We start from the raw sequence: 21,405 nt of genomic DNA on the forward strand, positions 1-21,405 counted from the left end.
CCCCTGAGAGATGGGGCAGGCAGGATGGAGCCGCTGATCCTCCAGGAGATGGACCAGGAGATCAGCCCCTGAGGGATGGGGTAGGCAGGATGGAGCTGCTGATCCTCCAGGAGATGGACCAGCAGAGATCAGCCCCTGGTTTCTGGGAAAGAACGATGTGCAGCAAAAAGCGCTGCTTAGCCAGGCAGGTTTGGGATGGAGCTGCTGTGAAATTGGGGAAGGGAAAAGGGAAGAGAGGAAGAAATGAAAGGAAGGACGGGGGGGAAATTTGAGATAGCAGTGAAATTAAAAGGTGGTTAAAATGAGGGTTGGGTTAAAACAGGATGAGGGTGTGGGGTGGTACCTGGGAAGGCTGAGCAGGTGGTCAGGAATGCTGTGCAGCAGCACATCCCACCTCACCCTGGGAGCACAGGGAATGCACAGCTCCCTGTGAGAGGGGGTTGGACCTGTGACAAACCCCTGGACAGGGAGAGGGAGACCCAGTCTGAGTGTCCTGGTGGAGTGAGAGCAGTGCAGAACGTGCTCCAAGGAATGTGGGAAGGATCAAGTGCTCCCAGCTGTGCTGTGCACTGGCAGAGCCCATCAGAGCTGCTGCCATCCAAGGAGCTGCTGTGAAATTGGGGAAGGGAAAAGGGAAGAGAGGAAAAAATGGACAGAAGGATGGGGGGGAAATTTGGGATAGCAATGAAATAAAAAGGTTGTTAAAATGAGGGTTGGGTTAAAACGGGATGAGGGTGTGGGGTGGTACCTGGGAAGGCTGAGCAGGTGGTCAGGAATGCTGTGCAGCAGCACATCCCACCTCACCCTGGGAGCACAGGGAATGCACAGCTCCCTGTGAGAGGGGGTTGGACCTGTGACAAACCCCTGGACAGGGAGAGGGAGACCCAGTCTGAGTGTCCTGGTGGAGTGAGAGCAGTGCAGAACGTGCTCCAAGGAATGTGGGAAGGATCAAGTGCTCCCAGCTGTGCTGTGCACTGGCAGAGCCCATCAGAGCTGCTGCCATCCAAACTCCCCAGGAAAATATGCCAAGTCCAAGAGAGTTCTTCAAATAAGAGAAATCATCCCTGGGTGACTCCTTTCTCTCACACCTTGAAGACACAACATTTATTTTGTGCTGTTCTCTGCTCTTGGGCTGCAGATTGGCATGGTGGCCTGGAAGATGACCCTGAAGACACCCGAGTATCCAGAGGGCCGGGATATCATTGTCATTGGCAATGACATCACATACAAAATTGGCTCCTTTGGGCCCCAGGAGGACGTGCTGTTCCTCAGGGCCTCGGAGCTGGCCCGGGCTCAGGGCATCCCCCGCATCTACGTGGCTGCCAACAGCGGGGCCCGGATCGGGCTGGCCGAGGAGATCCGCCACATGTTCCACGTGGCTTGGGAGGACCCCGACAACCCCTACAAGGTGAGGAGGTGCAGGAACCAGAGGGGGAAACTCTGCAGTGGCCCATGGGAGTCTTATTTTGACAGCATCTCTTCTAGCAGAGTCTAACTTCTAGCAGAGTCTAACATTTCAGAGTGTCACGTCCAAGGTTCTCCTCGGTATTGGATGTGGAGCACTGGAAATGTCCAGTGCTAAGCTGGATGGAGCTGGGAGTAACCTGGTGCTTTCTAACCCAAACCATTCCAGGACAGGATTTTACCATCTCCCAGGCAGCAGTTTGGCATCTAGAAGGAGTTAGTGCTAAATATTGCACCATTTTCAGCTTTCGGTGGCCTCAGCTGCATCTCCAATGTTGAGAGAAAATTCTTATTATTCTTATCACAGTCTGGAATTTCTGCCCCTGTGCAAGTTTGTTTCTGGAAGGGGTTACAGGGGATGAGGAAGGGGCTACAGGTGGGACTGGGATGAATGAACTGTTTTTCCCTGCAGGGTTACAAATACCTGTACCTGACTCCTCAAGACTATAAGAAAGTCAGTGCCCTGAACTCTGTTCACTGTGAACACGTGGAAGAAAATGGAGAGTCCAGGTAGGAATGGAAAGCTTTCTGTTCATCTTTGGGGGATGCATGGCATGTCCTTGTGCTCAGCTGGGCATTCCCTAGGGACAGGGGATGGAGGCATGGAAGAAGGAAGTGAAGAAAAGGTGAGAGCCTCGTTGTAATCCTTGTTCTTTTCCTCTTTCCCTTTGTCTGCATTCCCTCCTTCTTGCCCTTTTTCCCTGTTAATCAGCCTGCTCCTCGGGTCCTGTGGGAGTGACAGGACACTTTTCCCAGGCCTTCCTTCCCCTTGCAGTGCTGCTCCTGTGGGAAGGCTCCGTGGTGCTGCAGGATGGGCCCTGCACAGCCCCTGCCCGGGCTTCATGCACATTTCTCCTTGGATCCTTAATGATATTTAGTCACTTTTCATTTTCTTTGTAGCAAACTGATTCAGCAAATCACTGGACCTTGTGACTCAGGGGCTGTCTGTGTCTCCCTCAGGTACAAGATAACGGATATTATCGGGAAGGAGGACGGGCTTGGAGTAGAGAACCTCAGAGCATCTGGCATGATTGCTGGAGAATCATCTTTAGCCTATGATAGTGTTATCACCATCAGCTTGGTAATCCCCCACTGCTTTCTATTCTTCAAATGTATTGTCTGTTTCTGCTAAAAATCCTGTGATGATATCCCAAACATCCATCTGGGATCAGCCTTCTGGCTGATGGAAATGGGCTCCTGTAGGCTTTGAGCAATGCTCCTGGGACCAGTGCAGGGCTGGGTCTCCTCCACACAATTTAAAACACTTCAGGCATTTGGCCTCGTGTTTGCTCAGTCTGAAAATTGCTGCTTCTCTTTTATTTTTTGTTAATAAAATACATTTATGTTCAGATCCTGTGTTTTACAAAGTAACAGATTCTGGAATTTTCCAGCGAGAGTAGATTTTATGGCCTTGTACTACAAACACACCTAGTTCTATCTCAATGTTTGAATCAATAGGTTGGGGCTGTGTGGAGAGACAGAAATCAATGCTGTTGCTTTTTTTGTTTTTTTTTTCCCCTTCTTTTTTCCTTTTTTCCCAGGTCACGTGTCGGGCAATTGGGATTGGGGCCTACATCGTCCGGCTGGGCCAGAGAACCATCCAGGTGGAGAACTCCCACATCATCCTCACGGGCTGCGGGGCCCTCAACAAGGTCAGTCCCTGCATTTGAGCCCTCAGAGCCCTCGGGGTGGAGCTGCACTCCTGGAATGGTGTGGCTTGAAGGAGGAGAAGCAGCTTTCCACAGAGGTTGTGGGCACGGATTGAACCCCAGGCGGTGCCTGCTCCCACCCTCTGAGGGCTGTGAGGGGAACCAGGGCTGCTCCTGGTGTGTCTGCAAGTTCCTGCTCCAAAATACGTGGCCCAGAGTCCCCTGAACTTCCAATCATCAGCATTGTGTTACTTCTGGGGAGCACTGAACCTGAGGAGCTTGGATGCTGATTTTCCAGGCTGGGAGCGAGATTTCCTGCTGGAAATCTCAGCTGTGGGGACAGGAGGAAGAGCTGGAGCTGTTACAGAGAAAACTTACAGCTTCACTGCTAAAGTGGCTCTTTTTTCCCCTCACTCCAGAGGCAGATTTTCTCCCTTGCTGCCCCAAGCCCATTAATCCCCCAGGCTGCAGCTCCTTGCCTGGTGCAGACAGGGCTCCCAGCCCTCTCTGCTGCCATGCCTGTCCCCAAGGGCTTTGTTTCCCTGCACTTGGAGCTGTGTGCTGTGAGTGCCCTTCCCCATCGAGCAGCTTTGTTCTCAGGCACTCTCAGCACCTGGGGTGCCTGTGCTCCATGGCAAGCTGTGTTTCCAGGAGTGCCTGCCTGACAATGGGAGATAAAGGAAAACAGGCTCTTGTTGAATTATTCTCCTGAATAAAGGGGGCTCTGCAGAAAATGAAGCATTGATCCTATCAACTCCAGGCTGCAGCACCCTCAGTTAGATCTCTTACACACATCACACACACCTGCATCAATGGGAGGAAAAGAGGCATTTGAAGATCCAGCCTTTAAAAAGAAATTGAGTCAGTTTAGTGCTTGCTGGAGTGCAGTGAGTTGCCTGGTTCCAGCTGTCACTTGCTGGGCTCGGGGCCCTGCAGAGTTTCCCAGATGGCAGAGCCAGGCTGTTCAGCTCTCCCCCTCTTCCAGGTTTATCTGCACTCCCTGCCCCTGCAGTCAGTGCCTGTTTGCACAGGACTGGATTAATCTCACTAAATTTTAGGCACTTAAAAATTAAGGGTATGGACTGAGTTAAGCACCTGATGTCTGCCAACAGGCACAAGCAGGAGGAGCTGCTTCCTGTGCGGGATTCATCCCATCCTGAGAATTTCAGTGGGCTCAGTAATCCTGTGTGTCCCTTTCCCTCCTCCCTGCTCTGTTGGGATGTTTGTGTGCTTGTGTCAGCTCTGAGCCTCTACCTGCCTAAAGGGGAGGGAGGAAGCTGTTGCATCCTCTCCAGCTTTGCCAGCAAGACCCAGCAGTGTTGACCTGCCCTTGAACAGTGGGAGCCTGGGAGTCCCCACTCACTCCTGGCTGTGTGTGATATCTGCTGCTTCATAGGATCCTCAGTTTCCAGTCCCTGCAGTTCTGCTCAGGGCTCCTTGGAGGGATCCAGCTGCAGTTGTGGCCCAGAAGTGTGTTTGAAGTAGGGAGCTGGTGTCCAGGGCTAGCCTGGAATGTCCCAGCACAGTCTGGCTGATCCTCTGGAGGATCTGAGACAAGCAGTGGATGCTGATCCATTGGCATCCTCCTGCCATGGAGTGCCTTCAGGCTCACCCTGTGCTCCCTGAAGCCTGTTAAACACTTGTCCCTGGGATTTAGAGGGCCACTTGGAATTTTTTGGGGCCAGAGAGGAGGTCCGTGCCAGCCAGGAGCCAGTTGTGCAAAGTGTCCCCTTGCAGGAGAGCAGAGGCTGTTTGGGTGTGGGATGTGATGTGCTCCTGCTCATCCCCAGGACTGAGACTTCAGAAAAGGAAACCTGTTGTGGCTGCTCTGTGTGGAGTGAGTCTTGGTGCTGCTGTTCCCTTGGAGGAGGTGGGGAGTCAGGGCTGGCGGGGGCTGGTGGCTGAAACAAAGATAAATACATGGAAACTGCCACCCTTAGCTTTTCCCAGTTAGGTGCCAGAGATCTGGGACAATTTTTCCATTGCTGACTTTTACGTGTGTGTGTTCCTAGAGGGTGCAGGACAAAGCTGACACTTCTTGTGTCTGCAAACACATCTTCAAAATGTCTCCTCTTGCAGCACAAAACTGTTTCTGCAGCAATGGAGACAATTGGGCTTTCAGAGAGCAGGCAGGGCTTTCTGGGAAGTTGTTTCATTTTATTTTTTTTCCCCATGAAACGCTGGATTCTTTCTAATTTACAAAGGGAGCAGAGGGGAATGGCGACAAACATTATGTGCAGCCAGAGCTGTTGCTGGTCTTGTTCATTATCATTATGTAAAAGCAGCCTGAGGGTTTAGGTGTAGAGGGAAAGGTCCAGCTGCCAAAGCCAGGGGTGACCTCTAACTCACATGATGAGCTCAAGGTCAGTGTCACTTGGAGCTGCAGCTCCTGGTGGCTTCTGGGCTTGGCTCCTCATGTGCTGCTGGTGGGCACAGGGGCACATCCTGGGGAGACAGCAGGCTTAAAGCATCCTCCAGCCCGTTCCCTGGCAGGGAACACACGAGGGCTGTGCAGGGTTTCCCTGCTGGAGCTGTCTTTGTTGTCCTGGGGCCTGCCATGCCCAGGTGAAGGTGCCAGCGCAGGGCACAGGGGCCGTGTTTCAGCTGGCCCCTTTTGTCTCCCCGGTGCATTTCAGCAGGGGGTGGAGAGGTGGAAATGCCATTTCCCTGCTCTCTCTCGGTGAGCGTGTGCCGCGCCTGTGCCGAGCCCGCTGACCCCCCTGCAAATTGAAATAATGATAATGCGCGTCTCCTGACTGCATCAAAGTATCAGCACATCAAAAGCCAGGAGGCATGAAATGCAAATGATAAAGTGAAAGCAGATGGATTGTGCATGATCGCCCGATGCCCAATGAATTTTAAAAGATGCTGGTTCACATGGGGAGAGGGGCTGAAATAAACACGTTATCCCTGCAATTTTTTCTTTTTTTCTCTCTTTTTTATTTTTTTTTTTTTTTTTTGTTCTTGCTGCTCACTCCTGACAATATTTTTTCACACTTCAGCGAGCAGCCACTCCATCTCCCTCCCTCCCTTCCCTCTCTTTCTCTCCCTCTCTCTCTGTCGCTGTCTCTACCTCACACACGTCTCGGGTCATGTCGCCGCAGCTCCGGTGGAAATAATAAGATATAAACCACGAGGTTGTTATTTGCATAGAAATAGCATGGAGCCCCAGGCAGCATGGGAGAAGGACACAGAGATCATTTGTCTAAAATTTTAATGAAAACTTTTGCTGAGGCAGAGATTTTTATTTTTTTTTTTAAACTTCCCCTGCCTCCCCCTTTTTCTACCCCCATCTTCTTCCTCCCTTCCCTCGTCATAACCTGAGCACGGGGTGATTTCAGATGTGATGTGCTGTGCCCTGCACCAACACCTCCATTTCCAGGGGTTTTCTTTTTGATGGAAGTAAGACCAAAGAGCCTGGCATTCCCAATTCCTGCACTGCTTCAGGCTTCCAGGGCTGTGTTCCATTTCAGCCTTCCCAAGGATGTTCCGGAGTCTGCTGCTGACCTATTTTTAATCAGTTTGCTCCTCCTTGTCTTTTGTGTTTAAAAGAAATCCCGTCTTGGAGACTGTTGTGTTAATGGAAACAAATAGTGGCTTTCAGTCACATTTTCCCTGCAGATAGGTGTTCTAGGCTTTTCCTGAGGGAAGCCAGGTTCAGGTGAGCCTTTCAGGAACTGCTCCAAGCAGGATTCCCATCAGTTTATGTAGATGTTCAACCAAGCTCTCGGTTCATTTTGTGATGGTGATGAAGAGCTGCCCCAAAGTTGTCAGAGGTGACAGAATTCTGACCAGCACTGGTTTGTTTCCCTCCTGTTTTAGCTTTATTTTCCCCTAAACTCTCTGGTCTTGACTTGCCTGACTCATCAGGCCCTGTGCTCCCCATGGTTTGCTCAGAGCACCAAGGGTGAGCTGGACAAATCCCACCTGCCAGAAGTGTGCAGGGAAGATGAGGGGTCGGAAACTAAAATATGAAACATTCAAGGTATAATTCAACATTTTGGGCTTCATTTCCCTGCCTGGTCATGGGGTGGCATTTTTGTCCAGAATGGATCAAAAAAAAAGTGTTGTTTGGTTGTGTTGGATTCCTTTGCACGAGGCCAGAAGATAATATCTGTGTATTTTTGATTCAGTCCTCAGTTGTGCTGCAGAACTTTTTGGATGCTCTGGGATTCACAGAACAGGATGAGACAATAGGTCAGGGCTGCTCAGGGGGCTGTGCCCATGTGAGAGAGGTCTGGGCAGCTCTCAGGCTCCCTGGAGGAGCTCAGGGAGGAACAGGAGGCTCACACAGGCTGGGGAGTGATTGCCAACAGTAATATTTACCCTTCAATTTCACAATCTGCAAAAATAAATAAAAGCCCTGTGAGCCTGATGCTGCTTGGGGTTTGTACTGTGGAAAGCTTTTTTTTTTTTGAGATTCAAGGCAGGGATAGCTCAGTATCTGCTCAAGATGACTCCAGTCTTGGGATTAGATCAAAGCAATCATGTGAGAGCAATCATGTGAGTTAGAACAGCAAGTGCCAGCCCTGTCATTCAAAGGAGCATTATAATTATTAATGCATGATATGAATCATTCTGTAGTGGCACAGCAGGGCTGTTGGAAGATCTGTATGGGTGCAGGGTGTTGGAGAATGCTAAGCAAGGAGGGCTGGGAAGTGTCAACCAGAAATCAGCACTCACCAGCATCAAGTGTTGGTTCCTTGTGTGGAGGCTGGAGCTGCCCAAGGTTATCCCAGTCCTGGAAAGCAGGACAGGCTCTGCTCTGCCCTGGGTGCTTGTGCCCTGGGGGTGCTGAGAACAAGGGTGGGCTCAGGGTTGTGTTCTCCAGCTCCCAGAGCTGCCAGGGCTGTGGTGCTGTTGGAGGTGTCCCTGCTGTGGGTCACCATGGCCCAGACCCAGCAAAGCCAGGCTCATTCCTTCCTTTCCCTGCCAGTGAGAGGCTTGGGGTGCTGCAGGGCTGTGGCTGGTGGCACTGCTGGTGACACACAGGTCCTTGCTCTGTGTGGAGCAGTGGATGCAAGCAGGATGGATGCCTGGCCTCAGTGCAGATAAACAACCACCACCCTCCATGGCTGCATTTTTGTTTTAATTGCCTTTCTTTAAGTGGTGATATTTGTGTATTGTTCCCATTAGAGACAATTTACGTTCCAGGCATGCCATTATCAGTCCCTTGGTGTTTGCTTAGGGAAGGAAGTCTAATAGATTTCTGTTGACTTTTTTTATTCTCCCTCCTTCTATCATTTTTAATACAGATCTTGCTCAGTTTATCTGTGTGGGTGAGGGCTCTGTGTGTGTTTAATTCTGCTAAAGAGGAGTTTACCATGGTGGCTCATATTCTGCCTGTCCAAATCTCTTCCCCAGGGCTGTGTCCCATCTCCTGGGGATCCTGCAGGGTATGTTCTCACTGGAGCATTAACTCTGCTCCCTAATGTTCCACAGGAGCTGAACTTCTCAAACATATCCCAGAATTACTGGGATCATCCCTCCTGCCATGTCCCCAGGGGGATGTTGGGGTGACCAGCCTGGGGTGTTTTCCACAGAAATTCCCTGTGATTCTGGACACGTGGTGGGAACTGCAGGGACAGCACTGGAGAATTGCAGCATTTCTCATGGCTAAACCCAAGCTCACACTGCAGAGTGAGCAGAGTTTCAGTGTCCTGGTGAAGAGGTCCCTGCACTGCAGCCTGTGCCCTGGGGGTCTCTGAGTAACAGGCTTCTCTGGGGTCCAGGAGGTGGCAGAGGAAATGACCAAGATCTTTACGTTGGAGACAACCATGAATATTGTTTATGGGGTTCATATCTAGATTAGGGAACCCCTGGCTGAGACAGGTGGGATTTATGGGTGCTGGCACCATGTAGAATAGGGGCTGTAATTTTAGTTTGCAAAGTGTATTGAGTCCTTTTGATTTACCACTGGCTGAGGGAGTGACCTTGAGCAAAACACACGCAGGGAGAGGAGAGAGGGGCACGAGGGTTTTGACAAGACATTTTTCATGTGGAAATGCCACTTCACTGAAACTGGAGCTCTTCAGGAAAAGGTATCAGTGTGGATGAGCTTCTCCTTTGGAATTTTTTGGGTCGAATGAAAAAGTTCAGTTTTTATTTCCCAGCTGACTTTTCTTCCCAAATTAATTTTTATTTTTAATATGTACAGCAAATATTTTAGAGGTCATTTTGAACCTGTCTGATCTCAAGTTTTGTACTTCAGCTCTCAAGACTGCAAAACCTGATTTTTCTGCTGCAACCCAGAAATTTTCCCAAACCCTCCTCAGTAACCTCAAGGTGGGAAAACCTTCCCACCAAAAACGTGTGATGCTGCAGACAGACAGACAGACAGACAGAAGCTGTTGTGTGTGGCAGCTGTGGAGCCCTGCTCCCTGTGTGTCTGTGAGGAGGGCTGGGCTCTCCAGGCAGGAGCTGCACCTTGCCCTGCTCCCTGCCAGGTGAAGTGCAATTGCTTTTTTTGCCCCTTCCCCCTCTGCTCTCACCAAATGGAAGCAGGGAAAGACTCCACCAGCAGGACCTGCCTGTGGATTTGCAGTCAGGAGCCATCCCCAATAACCATCAGGCTGTCAGCTCCCCACCTCCCCCCAGCTCCCACCTCCCCCATCACTCACCAAAGGGAAAAAAGAGCCGGAGCTGCAGCTTGAAATATATCATGCAATAGTGTATCATGAATTTCTTGTGAATCACATTGGAGAAGCAGGTTTATTTATTTCCGAGACTCTAAATCAATACAAAGTAGGTCTCTTAGTTCTGAAGCTGGGATGGAGTGGGAAAAAATGAGCCCATTGTACTCTTAAAACTTTGGGGAAAGGAGATGACAGCTATATAATTCCATTTACCAGGCACTAGGGGCTTTAATGTGAAGGTGACAGGGAGCTCTTTGTGCATTTAGAGCACCATATCTTCTAAATAAAAGATCTGTAGACTTGATAGTGGAGTATAGCTCTGCCTTTAATAATCTCCAAGCATTAGACCGAGCCAATCTGTTCCCAAGTCAGAAGGGTCCCCCACCGCACGCTCATAAATTACAAGTGCAGGAACTGCACGGAGTCAGGGATTAGCAATGCAGGAAGGGCAGAGAGGAGCTGGCTGTGCTCCCACTGCCAGGCACAGGGCTGTGCATTCGGGCAGGGCTCTCTGCTCAGCTGGGCTCTCTTCCCTCTTGCTGCTTTTCCCCCTCTGATGCATGATCCGTGTGGGGGAAGAGCTGGAAATGAGCACTGAGCTCTGTCGAGGCTTGACTGCACATAATAGCAGTCAGGTTTGAAGTTCCTGCGTTGTGTTCCTACATTTTTTCTGATGAGACATTCATTCCCATCATTTCTGCCTGTTTATGAAAAATAGGCTATTTATAGGACGTGCATATGCCTCTTCTGCTTCGTGTTTCTGGCAGACAATATAAATTGTGGGATGGGAATTGCAATTATTGAAATTATTTGGATAAAAATCTGGCACTTATATTTGATATGAACACATGATATGCTTGGAATAATAACAGCACTTATGTTACATAATGATTCCCATTCAAGCCCTCCAAGCTGTCATGTTTTCAGCTCTTTCATCCTGGGTGAAACAGATGAGCCAACCCAGCCCTCAGCCAGCCCAGCTTTGCAGGGAAAGTCCCAACTCTCCTGCAGCTCAGGTTCTGAGAGGAGAAAGCAGCTGCTCAGCATGGGTTGGAGTGCTGGGAAATTATTAATATGAACATGATGGGCCTATGAACCTGTTGAGGACCATCCTTTGGAGGATGTTAGAATCCTGGCTCTGCTTGTGTTTGCCAAAGGATCCTCTGAAATGACAAGAAATGGGTTTTTTGAAGATGAGATGAACTCAGTGTTGGCAACACTGCCCAGGTATTTTGGAATGTTTTGGAAGTCTTCTCCAAGGTAGCACATGGCAGCACAAGAGGAAATGGCCTCAGGCTCTGCCAGGGGAGGTTCAAGTTGGACATGAGGAAGAATTCCTTCATGGGAAGAGTTTAAGGTCCCTTCCCACCCAGACCATTCTGGGATTCCATGATCCTCCTGAACCCCCTGAGTGCCCAGTGCCAGTCTGGGCATGGAGCAGCTCGGGCTGTGTGAGGGCTCTGTGATTCAGAGCAGTGTTCCCTCTCACCTGCTCCCTCTCCTCACCTGTGCACATCCAGCTCATCCAGATCCCAGCTCAAACTCTCCTCAGAGCAGCTTTTCCCTGCAGCTGGGCCCCCTCTGCCCTGGTCCCTCCTGCCCTGGGATCTCCCACCCTGCCCAGGCTCTGCTGGAAGGGCTGCAGCACTCGGGAGAAGGAGCTGTGTGTTTATCTCCGTCTCCAAAAAGGGATTTAAGGGTGAGAGCAGTGGTATATTAGGCTGTTTCATTGCCTGTCAGCAGTGCTAAACCTGAGCTGTCTGCAGTGTCTCCAGATAAGCAGGAGCAGAGGCCCATTTTGCATGTACATGCGTTTGCATTCGTTCAGAGAGGGGGAGTTTAAATCCTCTTTATTTTTATTTTCCTCTGTGGGAAGCGTTTAGCTAGGCTTGTGCCTGGCATCTGGAGGCCTGGGCTTTTCTTATCCTTGAACCTAAATCTGTGCTGCTGTCTTCTCTACCATGGCTTTGCTTGGCACTGATTTTGTTAGAGGAGGATGAGGAAGGTGATTGAGCTCAGAAGGGAGACCCAGGAACATCCCTGTGCTAAAACACTGAATTCTGTATTTGGGGGTTAGGTTTGTAACATCTGTGCCTCGGTTTCTTCTGTATATAAACCTTGACTGGCATCTGCCAGCTCCTCTGTCCCCAGAACGAGCTGTGCTGGGTGTTTGGGGGAGGCCAGGCTGGTGGTGTGTGTTTGAGGGGGTTTTTAAGATCCAAATGAAGCAGGTGTGTAATGTCCTCTGTCTGTTAGAAAGACTCAACCCATAAAAATAACAAACGGCGTGTATTTGCTGGAATGTCAAAGTTATGAGTTTATTTTGTAATGATGTGCTCCTGCCTTCATGAGGTAAACTGGCCGTGGCAGAGGTGTTATTAGTAATATGGAGTCAGTGGAGCAGAAAGCCAAGTGACCGAGAGATCAGTGTATCAGTCAGGGAGAGGGCAAATGGGAAGAGACAGCAGGAGAATGAGAAAAGAGCTGTGCTGCCCAGGCTCAGATTAGAGATGGAGCTGTGCAAGAGAATGAGGAGCCCCAGCCTGCTTTGGCCAGCCTCTCCAAGGAGATGCTGGGCCTTTGTCTGGTTTTTTTTTTTCCTCTCAGTTATACATTTAAATACATCCACCCACAGTTTTCTCAGAGATGTTTGGGATTAGTGAGCTGAGCTGGGCTCAGCGCTCGAGAGTTTGGTCACACTGCTGCTTGGGGAGGGTGAGTGGGAAAACTGCCTCAGTTTCCCCACTGGTATCATTCCCCTTGGGGGTCATAGAATCCAGAATGGTTTGGGCTGGGAGGAACCTCAGAGATCCAATTCCACCCCCTGCCATGGGCAGGGACACCTTCCATTATCCCAGGCTACTCCAAGCCCGTTCCAGCCTGGCCTTGGACAATTCCAGGGATCCACAGCTGCTCTGGGCACCCTGTGCCAGGGCCTCCCCACCCTCCCAGGAAACAATTCCTTCCCAATATCCCACCCACCCCTGCCCTCTGTTGGCTAGGGATCACTGTTCAGCAACTCTCACCTGCACCCAGGGCTTGGGAGGCTCCCTTGGGAGAGGTTTGCTCCATCCTTTTCATTCCAGGTGATGCTGAGGTGCTGCAGGGGTGGGTTAGTGCGTGCCTCCTTGGCCAGCACCTCCTGCTCACATCCCAGCACTGATGGCTCTCCTGTTTTTCGTTCCCCAGGTGCTTGGACGGGAAGTTTACACCTCCAACAACCAGCTGGGAGGGATCCAGATCATGCACAACAACGGGGTGACCCATGACACTGTGTGTGATGACTTTGAAGGGGTCTACACCATTCTGCAGTGGCTTTCCTACATGCCAAAGGTAATTCCTGGGCCTGCCAGGTCCGAGGTGCCACTGTTTGCTGTGTTGGCAGGGTTTTGGGAAAGGGGCTCTCACTTCCTTCTGTGTTTTCCTTTTTCCCTTAGAATATCCACAGCCCTGTGCCCATCCTGAAAGCCAAGGATCCCATAGACAGAACCATTGACTTTGTTCCCACCAAGACCCCCTACGACCCTCGCTGGATGCTGGCTGGACGCCCCAACCCAAGTATGGCCAGGGCATGCAGCAGCTCTTCTTGTTTCAAGGCTGTTTGCCACATGTCTGCTACCCAAATATACTTCAGACTCTGTAAAATAGTTCTGAGCAATATGGCTAGAATATATAAATATTTACATATAATACTATTAATCAATAATATTGTTTATAAACAATATCTAAAAGTAGCATGTAAATCCTGAGTGCTCAAGGACACCATACTTTATAGATGATCTATGAATAGTTACCTTTGTGGATTTTTTTTATGATTTAGGGGAAAGTCCATCCACAGAGGGCTGTATGTTAAAAGAGTCACAATATTCCTCTGGATCTTGGGGAGTTGTTGTGTTGGCACCACTGGGGTTGTGCAGCCTTGTGTAGGTACAAGCTGCAAACTGGGTGACCATTACTCCTGCTGTTATTAATGAGTCTGGGGGGCTAAAATGAGATTTGTGATAAACTAAGTTTTCTGGTTTTGGATAATATTTTTTCATCATCTCTCAAGCAATTCATCCAGCTGTCCGGGTGCCGCAAACGCCGGCTTCCAAATCGAGTGACTTCAGATTTTAATTTAGTGGAAGCGTTAAGGAAAGCAGATGATTCCCTGTGATAAGTTAAAGCAGATATCTCCTAGGTGAAAAGTTAAAGTCATTTATTAGAGGAGATATTGCTGTGATATTCTTCAAACTGACGCCCGACACGAGGCCAGAATCTAAACGATCAGCTTCGGGCTCGCGATAAAGAGATAATTCTGAAATGGATGGTCACATTTTACAGTGGGGCCACAGAGGCAAGGAATGTAGAACACAGTAATTACAAGTTTGGGCTTGATAAAACACTCTCCATCCTGTTTAAGTCAGCAGAGGTTAGCGTGCTTGGATCTCCACTTTTTAATTGGTTTTGGGCTTGGGTTTGCAGAAGCAGAGGTGCTTGTTCAGAGGAAAGAGTTCCTCAGGAGCTCTGTGCCAAGGGGTGAAGCTGGGAGGGATTTGGGCTTTTGGGGGGATTTTTTTGGGGGTTATTTTTATGCAGAGCTTCCCAAAACTCCAGTGCACAGCAGCTGCCCACACAGCCCCACAGAATTGTGATTTCTGTAACTGACTCTGAAATATCATTGAAATTCTCATATTTAGTTCCTGGGTTTCTGCAGCATTCCTTCTTTCAAAGAAAGATTAGGCAGGATCAAGAGAAGAATATGAGATAAGTTTTAAAATAGAAATAGATGTGTAGAAAACCATCTTTAATGACTTTACTGCCTTTTGACAAATGTTTGTAGTCTTGAAAAAAGCAGAGTTATTTATTTAAAAGCATGGGAAGTCCCTCTGCTCTCCGAACCCCATCGTTTAACAATAAATGATGCTTTTGCTGATAAATTGCTGTCTTTATGCAGACTAGGAAATGAAATAAGACATGATGGCTGAAGGCAGACAAATGCTCAGCTGTCTAATGTTCCCTTGTATTGTCATCTATTTAAAATTAAATAAATAAAAAGACAGTGCCATGTTCTCCAGCTGGCATTTTAAAGCAAGTTTGATTTGTTGCTTTGATATTCTGTTTTCTTTCTTCCCTCTCTCCTTCCTCCTTTGATTTTTCCCTTTTTTCCCTTCCCTTTAGATCAGAAAGGGCAGTGGCTGAGTGGCTTCTTCGACCATGGCTCGTTCATGGAGATCATGCAGCCCTGGGCACAGACAGTGGTGGTGGGGAGAGCAAGGTAAGTTCTGAGGTGTGTTTTAGGCAATTGTAGAAATCAAATTTGGGTTATGCTTTGCATTTCTCTAGAACACAACATTCCTGTGATTGTTTTGTTCTCTCTCTATGTGTCTATATATATCTCTATATGTATCTATTTAATAGAAGGAGTTGAAAAGAAAGGGATGAGATGACCTTTAAGGTCCCTTCCAACCCATTCCATGGCTCTATAATTCTATAATTTAAAGGCTTCCCGGCTAAGCAGTATGCCAGGGGTGGAAATCAATGGTTTGGCAAAGCCAGAAGCTCTCTGTCCATGCTCAGCTTCACTTGCCATTCCTTTCTTCTGACAAATTCGAGTGGCTTTGGACTCTCACACAGCAGGGATATATAACACAAATGAAACAGACTCCTTTCAAAAGCAGTGGCACTTTGAAAAAAACAAATACGAATGTATTCTTCTGGGATTGTTACTGTAAGTGCTGCCAAAACTCATCTCTTGTATGTATGTTTGGAATATGTGTGCTGTTGGCTGTAAATTGTCTTTTATTATTCTATGGCAACTTGTCCAGGGACACACTATAAAACAAGATGTAGCATCTTCATGTGCTAGCCTGATAAAATTTATATGAAGTATTATGGAAAACAGAAGTTGTTTTGAGCTGTTTTCAAGTTCAATAAATAACTGTAATACTTGGATAAAGATGTTCTTTATTAGGTCACATGGGCCCTAATATAGAAGTTATAAGTTACCGATTTAAGACGGCTTCTGCAATTATGGGGTTCCAGCAGCCTCTTCATCACAGGCAATGGGAATATTTCAGCCCCTCAGTGCACATGGGCCCTGTCTCTTCCCTGCCTGTTTGTGTGTCATCAGCTTGGGCTGCTTGGGGAGGGAGAGGGGGCTCTGCTGGGACTGTCCTGGCAGCGTGGCTTCCACGGCTTTTGTGTGCAGCAGGGTCTGCGTGCCCTGGGGGGCAGAGCTGGGCATCCTCCCTGGTGCCCACCCTCCTGCCCATCCCTCTGTGCCTGCACCCTGCCCCCCTGGCTGTCACCCTGCAGCAGCACATCTGGAGAAAACACAGGAATTGTTTAAAGTCCTTCCCAAGCCCTTCTGGGATTTTCTGATTTTTCATGGTCAAGACCACCAGTACCAAAATCTGGATGGTGGCAGGTGAAATACACAGATCTACCATTCAAAATCTGGGTTTGGTTTATTCTGTTTGATTTCTAGAGAGGAATGTGCTCATTTTTGGAATAGATTTTGCTTTGAGAGCTGTGACCTCTCTGGCACTTTCCAGCTTCAACTCTGCAAGAGGCCCCAACGCTGCTCCTGTTTTTTGTCTCTGCTGGGTGTTTGGATGTGCAAAGCAGGAGCAGGAATTTCACTGTCTCACCTGTTTGCAGGCTGGGAGGAATACCTGTAGGAGTGGTTGCCGTGGAAACGAGGACAGTGGAGCTCAGCATTCCTGCTGATCCTGCAAACCTGGACTCGGAGGCCAAGGTGGGTGGGCTGTGTGCTCCTGTCTGTCCCTTCTGTCCCCTGCAAGGAGCCCTGTCCATGTGGGGTTCCCTCTTTCCCCAGGTGTGGTACCCATGTGCAGCCCTTCCTGGAGAGCTGGCACTGCTGGGTGACCATTCCTCCAGGAAACCTCTAGGAATTCTCAGATTCCCTGCAGTCCTGCTTCCCTCAGCACTCAGGGGAGGGGCAGGGATCAGGGATCAGGAGATGTGACAAGCAAAAATCCCTTCCCTGCTCTCTTGCTGTGACTGGAGTGCTCCATGACTTTCCTGCTCTGACATTTTGCTGTTCCCCTGCCTGATTTCCCAGCCCTGGCCCTGCTTCATCTCTCCAGGGCTTTCCATGTCCTTTTCTTTCTCTTCTCCTTCCCCTCCTTACAGCATCACAGTGCCAGGCTGTCCATACTCTCTTTTCTTAGCTGAATTGATGGGAATGCTGCTGTTGAAGTTGGTGGCAAAAGGATTGTCCCAATTTTCCCATGGCCAAGCAGATCCCACATATTTCACCTGTCATAGTCCTCATTATTTATTCCACATCACAGCTCCTGATGGTTTTTCTGTGTTTTAACTCTTACAATAACATGCTTCAAGGCCTGACAGTGGATTTTTCTTCCCACCAGATAATCCAGCAGGCTGGGCAGGTGTGGTTCCCTGACTCTGCCTTCAAAACAGCCGAGGCAATCAAGGACTTCAACAGGGAAGGGCTGCCCCTGATGGTCTTTGCCAACTGGAGAGGCTTCTCTGGGGGAATGAAAGGTAAGCAGCACTTTGGAGCTGTCCTGGGGGTGGTTTTGGCTCTGTCTTGGCTGCTCAGGGCACCACAGAGTGCTGCTTGAAGTGTTGTGAAGTGCCAAGGATGTGAGATTGAGGCTATAAAATTTGAAGTGAAAGATTAGATCAGGGCCTTTTACCTGTGTGAGGGAGGCTGCAGGAGCACTGAAGGTCTCAGGGTGGCAGAGGCTGCTGGGCTCTGCTGGCTCCTCAGCTGGGCACAAGGCAGAGCCTTTGAGTTTGCAGATGCAAAGGTGAGAGGTGGAGAAAGAGGGCAAAATTCTTCCCTCTGGAAAACACCCACTGCCTCTGAGGGTGGATTCTGTGTGCTGCTACTGCACCCCCTACACGAGTTGCTTTCCCAGCCACACAACACACTGGGAAGTTGTTGATGTAATTTCCCCTTATTTATTTAGTCCTTAAATGTTGTTTTACCTAAAAATGTCAGGTCTGGCCTTGCTGGGTTCCTCAGAAACTGAGTTTGAGCTTTGGAGTTGGGTGGAACAGGCAGCATGAGGATGTTAATATTTATATTGCATATCCCAAGTTATTCCAGGCAGCTGGCAGGAGGAGGAGGGAAGGACAGAGCCATTGCAGTTGGCTCCTTGCATTTTCCAGCCTCCTGCCTGCTGCTGGTGTCTCCTGACACTCTCGGGGTCCCTTGGGGAGTTGTTTGCAGTTTTGGTTTCAGTGCTGGCTGGGGATTATGCAGGGAGGGAAAATAAACAATTATGCCACCCCTCAGTGCACACAAACACACTGCCAGGAGCCGACTGCACTGTGGGTAAAATGACTCCAAAATTGTGTGTAATGAGTAGGAAAAGATTAGAGACAGCTCTTGCTATGCTGAAAATTGACATTAGTGAAGGGGGAGGAAAAAGGAAAAAAAAAAAAAGAGGGAAAAAATTAAACCCCCTCTTTCCTAGTCAGCCTGGGAGGTCTGATTCCTGCTGCAAAATAAATAAATAACACCCTAAATAAAGGCAGCTCGTGGTGGTGGTGCTTTCCCCAACGAGCTCTCTCCGTGGCCAGAAGGCTCCTGAGCATAATGCAAAATTAAATTATGAAAAACTGGCTGGAATATTCCGGTGGAGGAGCCATTTGGCAGGGCTTGATTTGGGCGAAGCGGCGGTGACCCACGGCGGGGAGACATCAGGCGTGAAATTCCCTGGAAATTAGCACCGGGGTCCTGGGCTCAGCAAGGGGGGGTTGATCACATGCAAATCCCCCCACATGGAACCCTGCTCGCCCGTGGGGGCTCGGGTTCTACTGCTCACTTCTGCCCGGGACAGATCGTAAAGAACAATCCAATAAATGTAAAATAATCCAGTGAGTGAAGAGGCCGGGCTGGAGCTGGGGTGGCTGGGTGCTGGGTTGGGTGATTTGGTGCTGGGTTGGGTGATTTGATGCTGGGTTTGGGGATTTGGTGCTGGGTTGGGTGATTTGGTGCTGTGTTTGGGTTTTGGGTGCTGGGTTGGCTGATTTGATACTGGGTTTGGGTGATTTGGTGCTGGGCTGGGTGATTTGGTGCTGGGTTTGGGTGATTTGATGCTGGGTTGGCTGGTTTGCTGCTGGGTTTGGGTGATTTGGTGCTGGGCTGGGGGGTTTGGTGCTGGGTTTGGGTGATTTGATGCTGGGTTGGCTGGTTTGCTGCTGGGGTTGGGTGATTTGGTGCTGGGTTGGGTGCTTTGAGGCTGGGTTTGGGTGATTTGGTGCTGGGCTGGGGGGTTTGGTGCTGGGTTTGGGTGATTTGATGCTGGGTTGGCTGGTTTGCTGCTGGGGTTGGGTGATTTGGTGCTGGGTTGGGTGATTTGAGGCTGGGGTTGGGTGATTTGGTGCTGTGTTTGGGTTTTGGGTGCTGGGTTGGCTGATTTGATGCTGGGTTGTTGGATGGGTTGATAAGGGTGTCTTGGCCAGTGCTGTCTTCAAGTCCCCTTTGCTGTTCCAGGCAGGCTGGTGGGATCTGCTCCAGCTCCAGAGGGGTGCTGGGTTGTTGGATGGGTTGATGTGGTGTCTTGGCCAGTGCTGTCTTCAGGTCCCCTCTGCTGTTCCAGGCAGGCTGGTGGGATCTGCTCCAGCTCCAGAGGGGCAGGGAGGGCTCTGAGTGCCAGGATTTACCCCCACAGGGAGGTGGGCACACCTCTGTGTCCCTGTTGGTGGGCACAGAGGTGTGGGGGACAGAGCTCTGTGGGCACTGCCAGAGACCCAGCTCTGCTCTCCTGGGACATCCTGCAGCATCCCTGCCCTGCTCATGGAGCCCCAGGCTGGTTTGGGCTGGGAGGGACCTAAAGGTCACCTCATTCCAGCCCCCTGCCAAGGACAGGGACACTTCTCACTAGGCCAGGCTGCTGAGGTTGGGCTGAGGTTTAAATGAATACAGGAATTTTGGCCTGGAGCACCGTGGGGACCCCTTGGCAGCGGCAGTCAGGGAGGAGGATGCTCCTCAGCAGAGTTCACAGCCACACGTGGGAGCAGCACGGGTGTCCCCAGCCCTGTCCCCAGCCCCAGGAGCAGCAGCAGCTCCCCCAGCCTTGCTGAAGAGCTGGGTGTGCAAGGGCAGCCAGCCCTTGGCTCTGTTTAATGACAAATGTTGGGGCTCAATCTGTTCTTGGCTGCTGGGACGTTCCCAGAGGGAGCAGAGGTTCACACTCCTGCAAGGCTGATCCCAAAGGATCCACATGCACAGAAATGCTCCCCTGACCACCTGGGAAATAAAATCCTTTATTTCCTGAAAGGAAATAAATTCCTTTCCTTTTGGGAAAGCTGGAGCTCTGAGAAAGCATCCAGTTCCCCCAATTTCTCTGCCTCTCCTCCCTCTGCCCTGTTCAAACAATTAGTGCTGCTCTTCTCTGCACTTCACCTGAGTAAAATACACACCCGTGGCAGGAGTGAAAAATGTATTGCTAATTACACAATTATTTTATTATGTAGCACTAGTAAAAAATGTCTAGTAAAGAATTAATTTGGTTAAAATAATTTGAATCAAGCAATTATTTTCTTAACACTAGAATTAGCTGAAAGTACTTCAAGTGGTTTATTACTAGCACTACATAATAAAATAATTGTGTAATTAGTAATAAATTTGTCACCCCTTTTGAGTCTTTTTCTTTGCTCAGGACAAAGGGAAAGGTTGGAGTTTTGTTTGGTTCTCACTCCTCACTGTCTCTGCTGGGATTTATGTTTATTCCCAATTAGAGGGAATAAATTGTTCTTCCTTTTGTCAGCATTTGATGCCTCTTAAATAACATTAAATTCCTTTTCTTGGGTGTTTGGGCAATGACCTTGGAAATGAAATGGAGAGCTATTATCAGTGCCTGTGGTACTAATATATATTTATCTATATTAGTATATACAAATACACTAATATATATTTGTATATATTTGTTTATATATGTATATAAAAGTGTTTCCCAAAGAGTTAATTGCTTAATTTTGTTCATGTTAGTGCTTAACACTAAAATGAGGATTAAATGACAAAGGGCCCTTGGCTGGGGTCTCTCTCTTCCCCAGAAGTGAGGCTTTTCTTGAGGGATAGAAGGATTTTAGATGAATAAAAGTGTCTCAGTGTTCCTGTTGCAGCAGGTGTGAGGTGCATAAATGCAGATCTTTCATTTTCTCTGCACTGGTATTTTAATGGCCAGAAGAAATGAGGCAAACTGGGAGGGTCCAAGCAAAAAACCCAAGTGATGGAGGGGGTTGGAAGAGGTGAGGGATGGATGCCTGCAGTGTCTGAGGACAAACCCCACTGGAAATCCTGCTGCTGTTTGTAGTAGCCTGAAGGAGAGCAGACATTGTGTAGGGTGCTACAAGGGGTGGTGACATGAAATTCATGGGGAGGGAGGGGAAGTTTGGCTGAGCTCTGCGGGAAATCTCATCTGTTTGCCTGGGGAAATGCCCCTAAAGAAGCAGATTTATTGTTTGGGGTTTCTAAATGGGAGCTTTCAAAAGCACTGTGGAAGAAACAGTCGTGTGTGAACAAAGAGGTGGGCTAGATGAGCCTAATAAGTATTTTTCATTTCTTGTATTTTGATTTAATACTTGTAGATATAATTATATGTAACAAAATATATATATTCAAGAGTGCCCGTTTCCATTACAAACTGCATCCATTAGAAACTATATCATCTCAT

The 21,405-nt window shown here is 49.0% G+C and overlaps 1 protein-coding gene across 4 annotated transcripts in view; it reads left to right on the plus strand.

The window, feature by feature from the left end:
* The window catches only part of ACACA (acetyl-CoA carboxylase alpha), a 112,277-nt gene that overhangs the window by 71,471 nt on the left and 19,401 nt on the right, over window positions 1-21,405 (plus strand). For all 4 annotated transcript variants that reach the window (XM_041425277.1, XM_041425279.1, XM_041425276.1 and 1 more), the window contains 9 exons: window positions 1,139-1,408; window positions 1,877-1,974; window positions 2,425-2,545; window positions 3,006-3,116; window positions 12,938-13,081; window positions 13,186-13,306; window positions 14,909-15,005; window positions 16,391-16,487; window positions 17,125-17,260. In XM_041425277.1, coding sequence (XP_041281211.1) covers window positions 1,139-1,408; window positions 1,877-1,974; window positions 2,425-2,545; window positions 3,006-3,116; window positions 12,938-13,081; window positions 13,186-13,306; window positions 14,909-15,005; window positions 16,391-16,487; window positions 17,125-17,260 — 1,195 coding nt within the window. The remainder of the gene's footprint in view (window positions 1-1,138; window positions 1,409-1,876; window positions 1,975-2,424; window positions 2,546-3,005; window positions 3,117-12,937; window positions 13,082-13,185; window positions 13,307-14,908; window positions 15,006-16,390; window positions 16,488-17,124; window positions 17,261-21,405) is intronic.

Source organism: Onychostruthus taczanowskii, unplaced genomic scaffold, assembly GCF_017590055.1.
Source record: "Onychostruthus taczanowskii isolate IOZ18803 unplaced genomic scaffold, ASM1759005v1 scaffold89, whole genome shotgun sequence".
NCBI lineage: Eukaryota > Metazoa > Chordata > Aves > Passeriformes > Passeridae > Onychostruthus > Onychostruthus taczanowskii.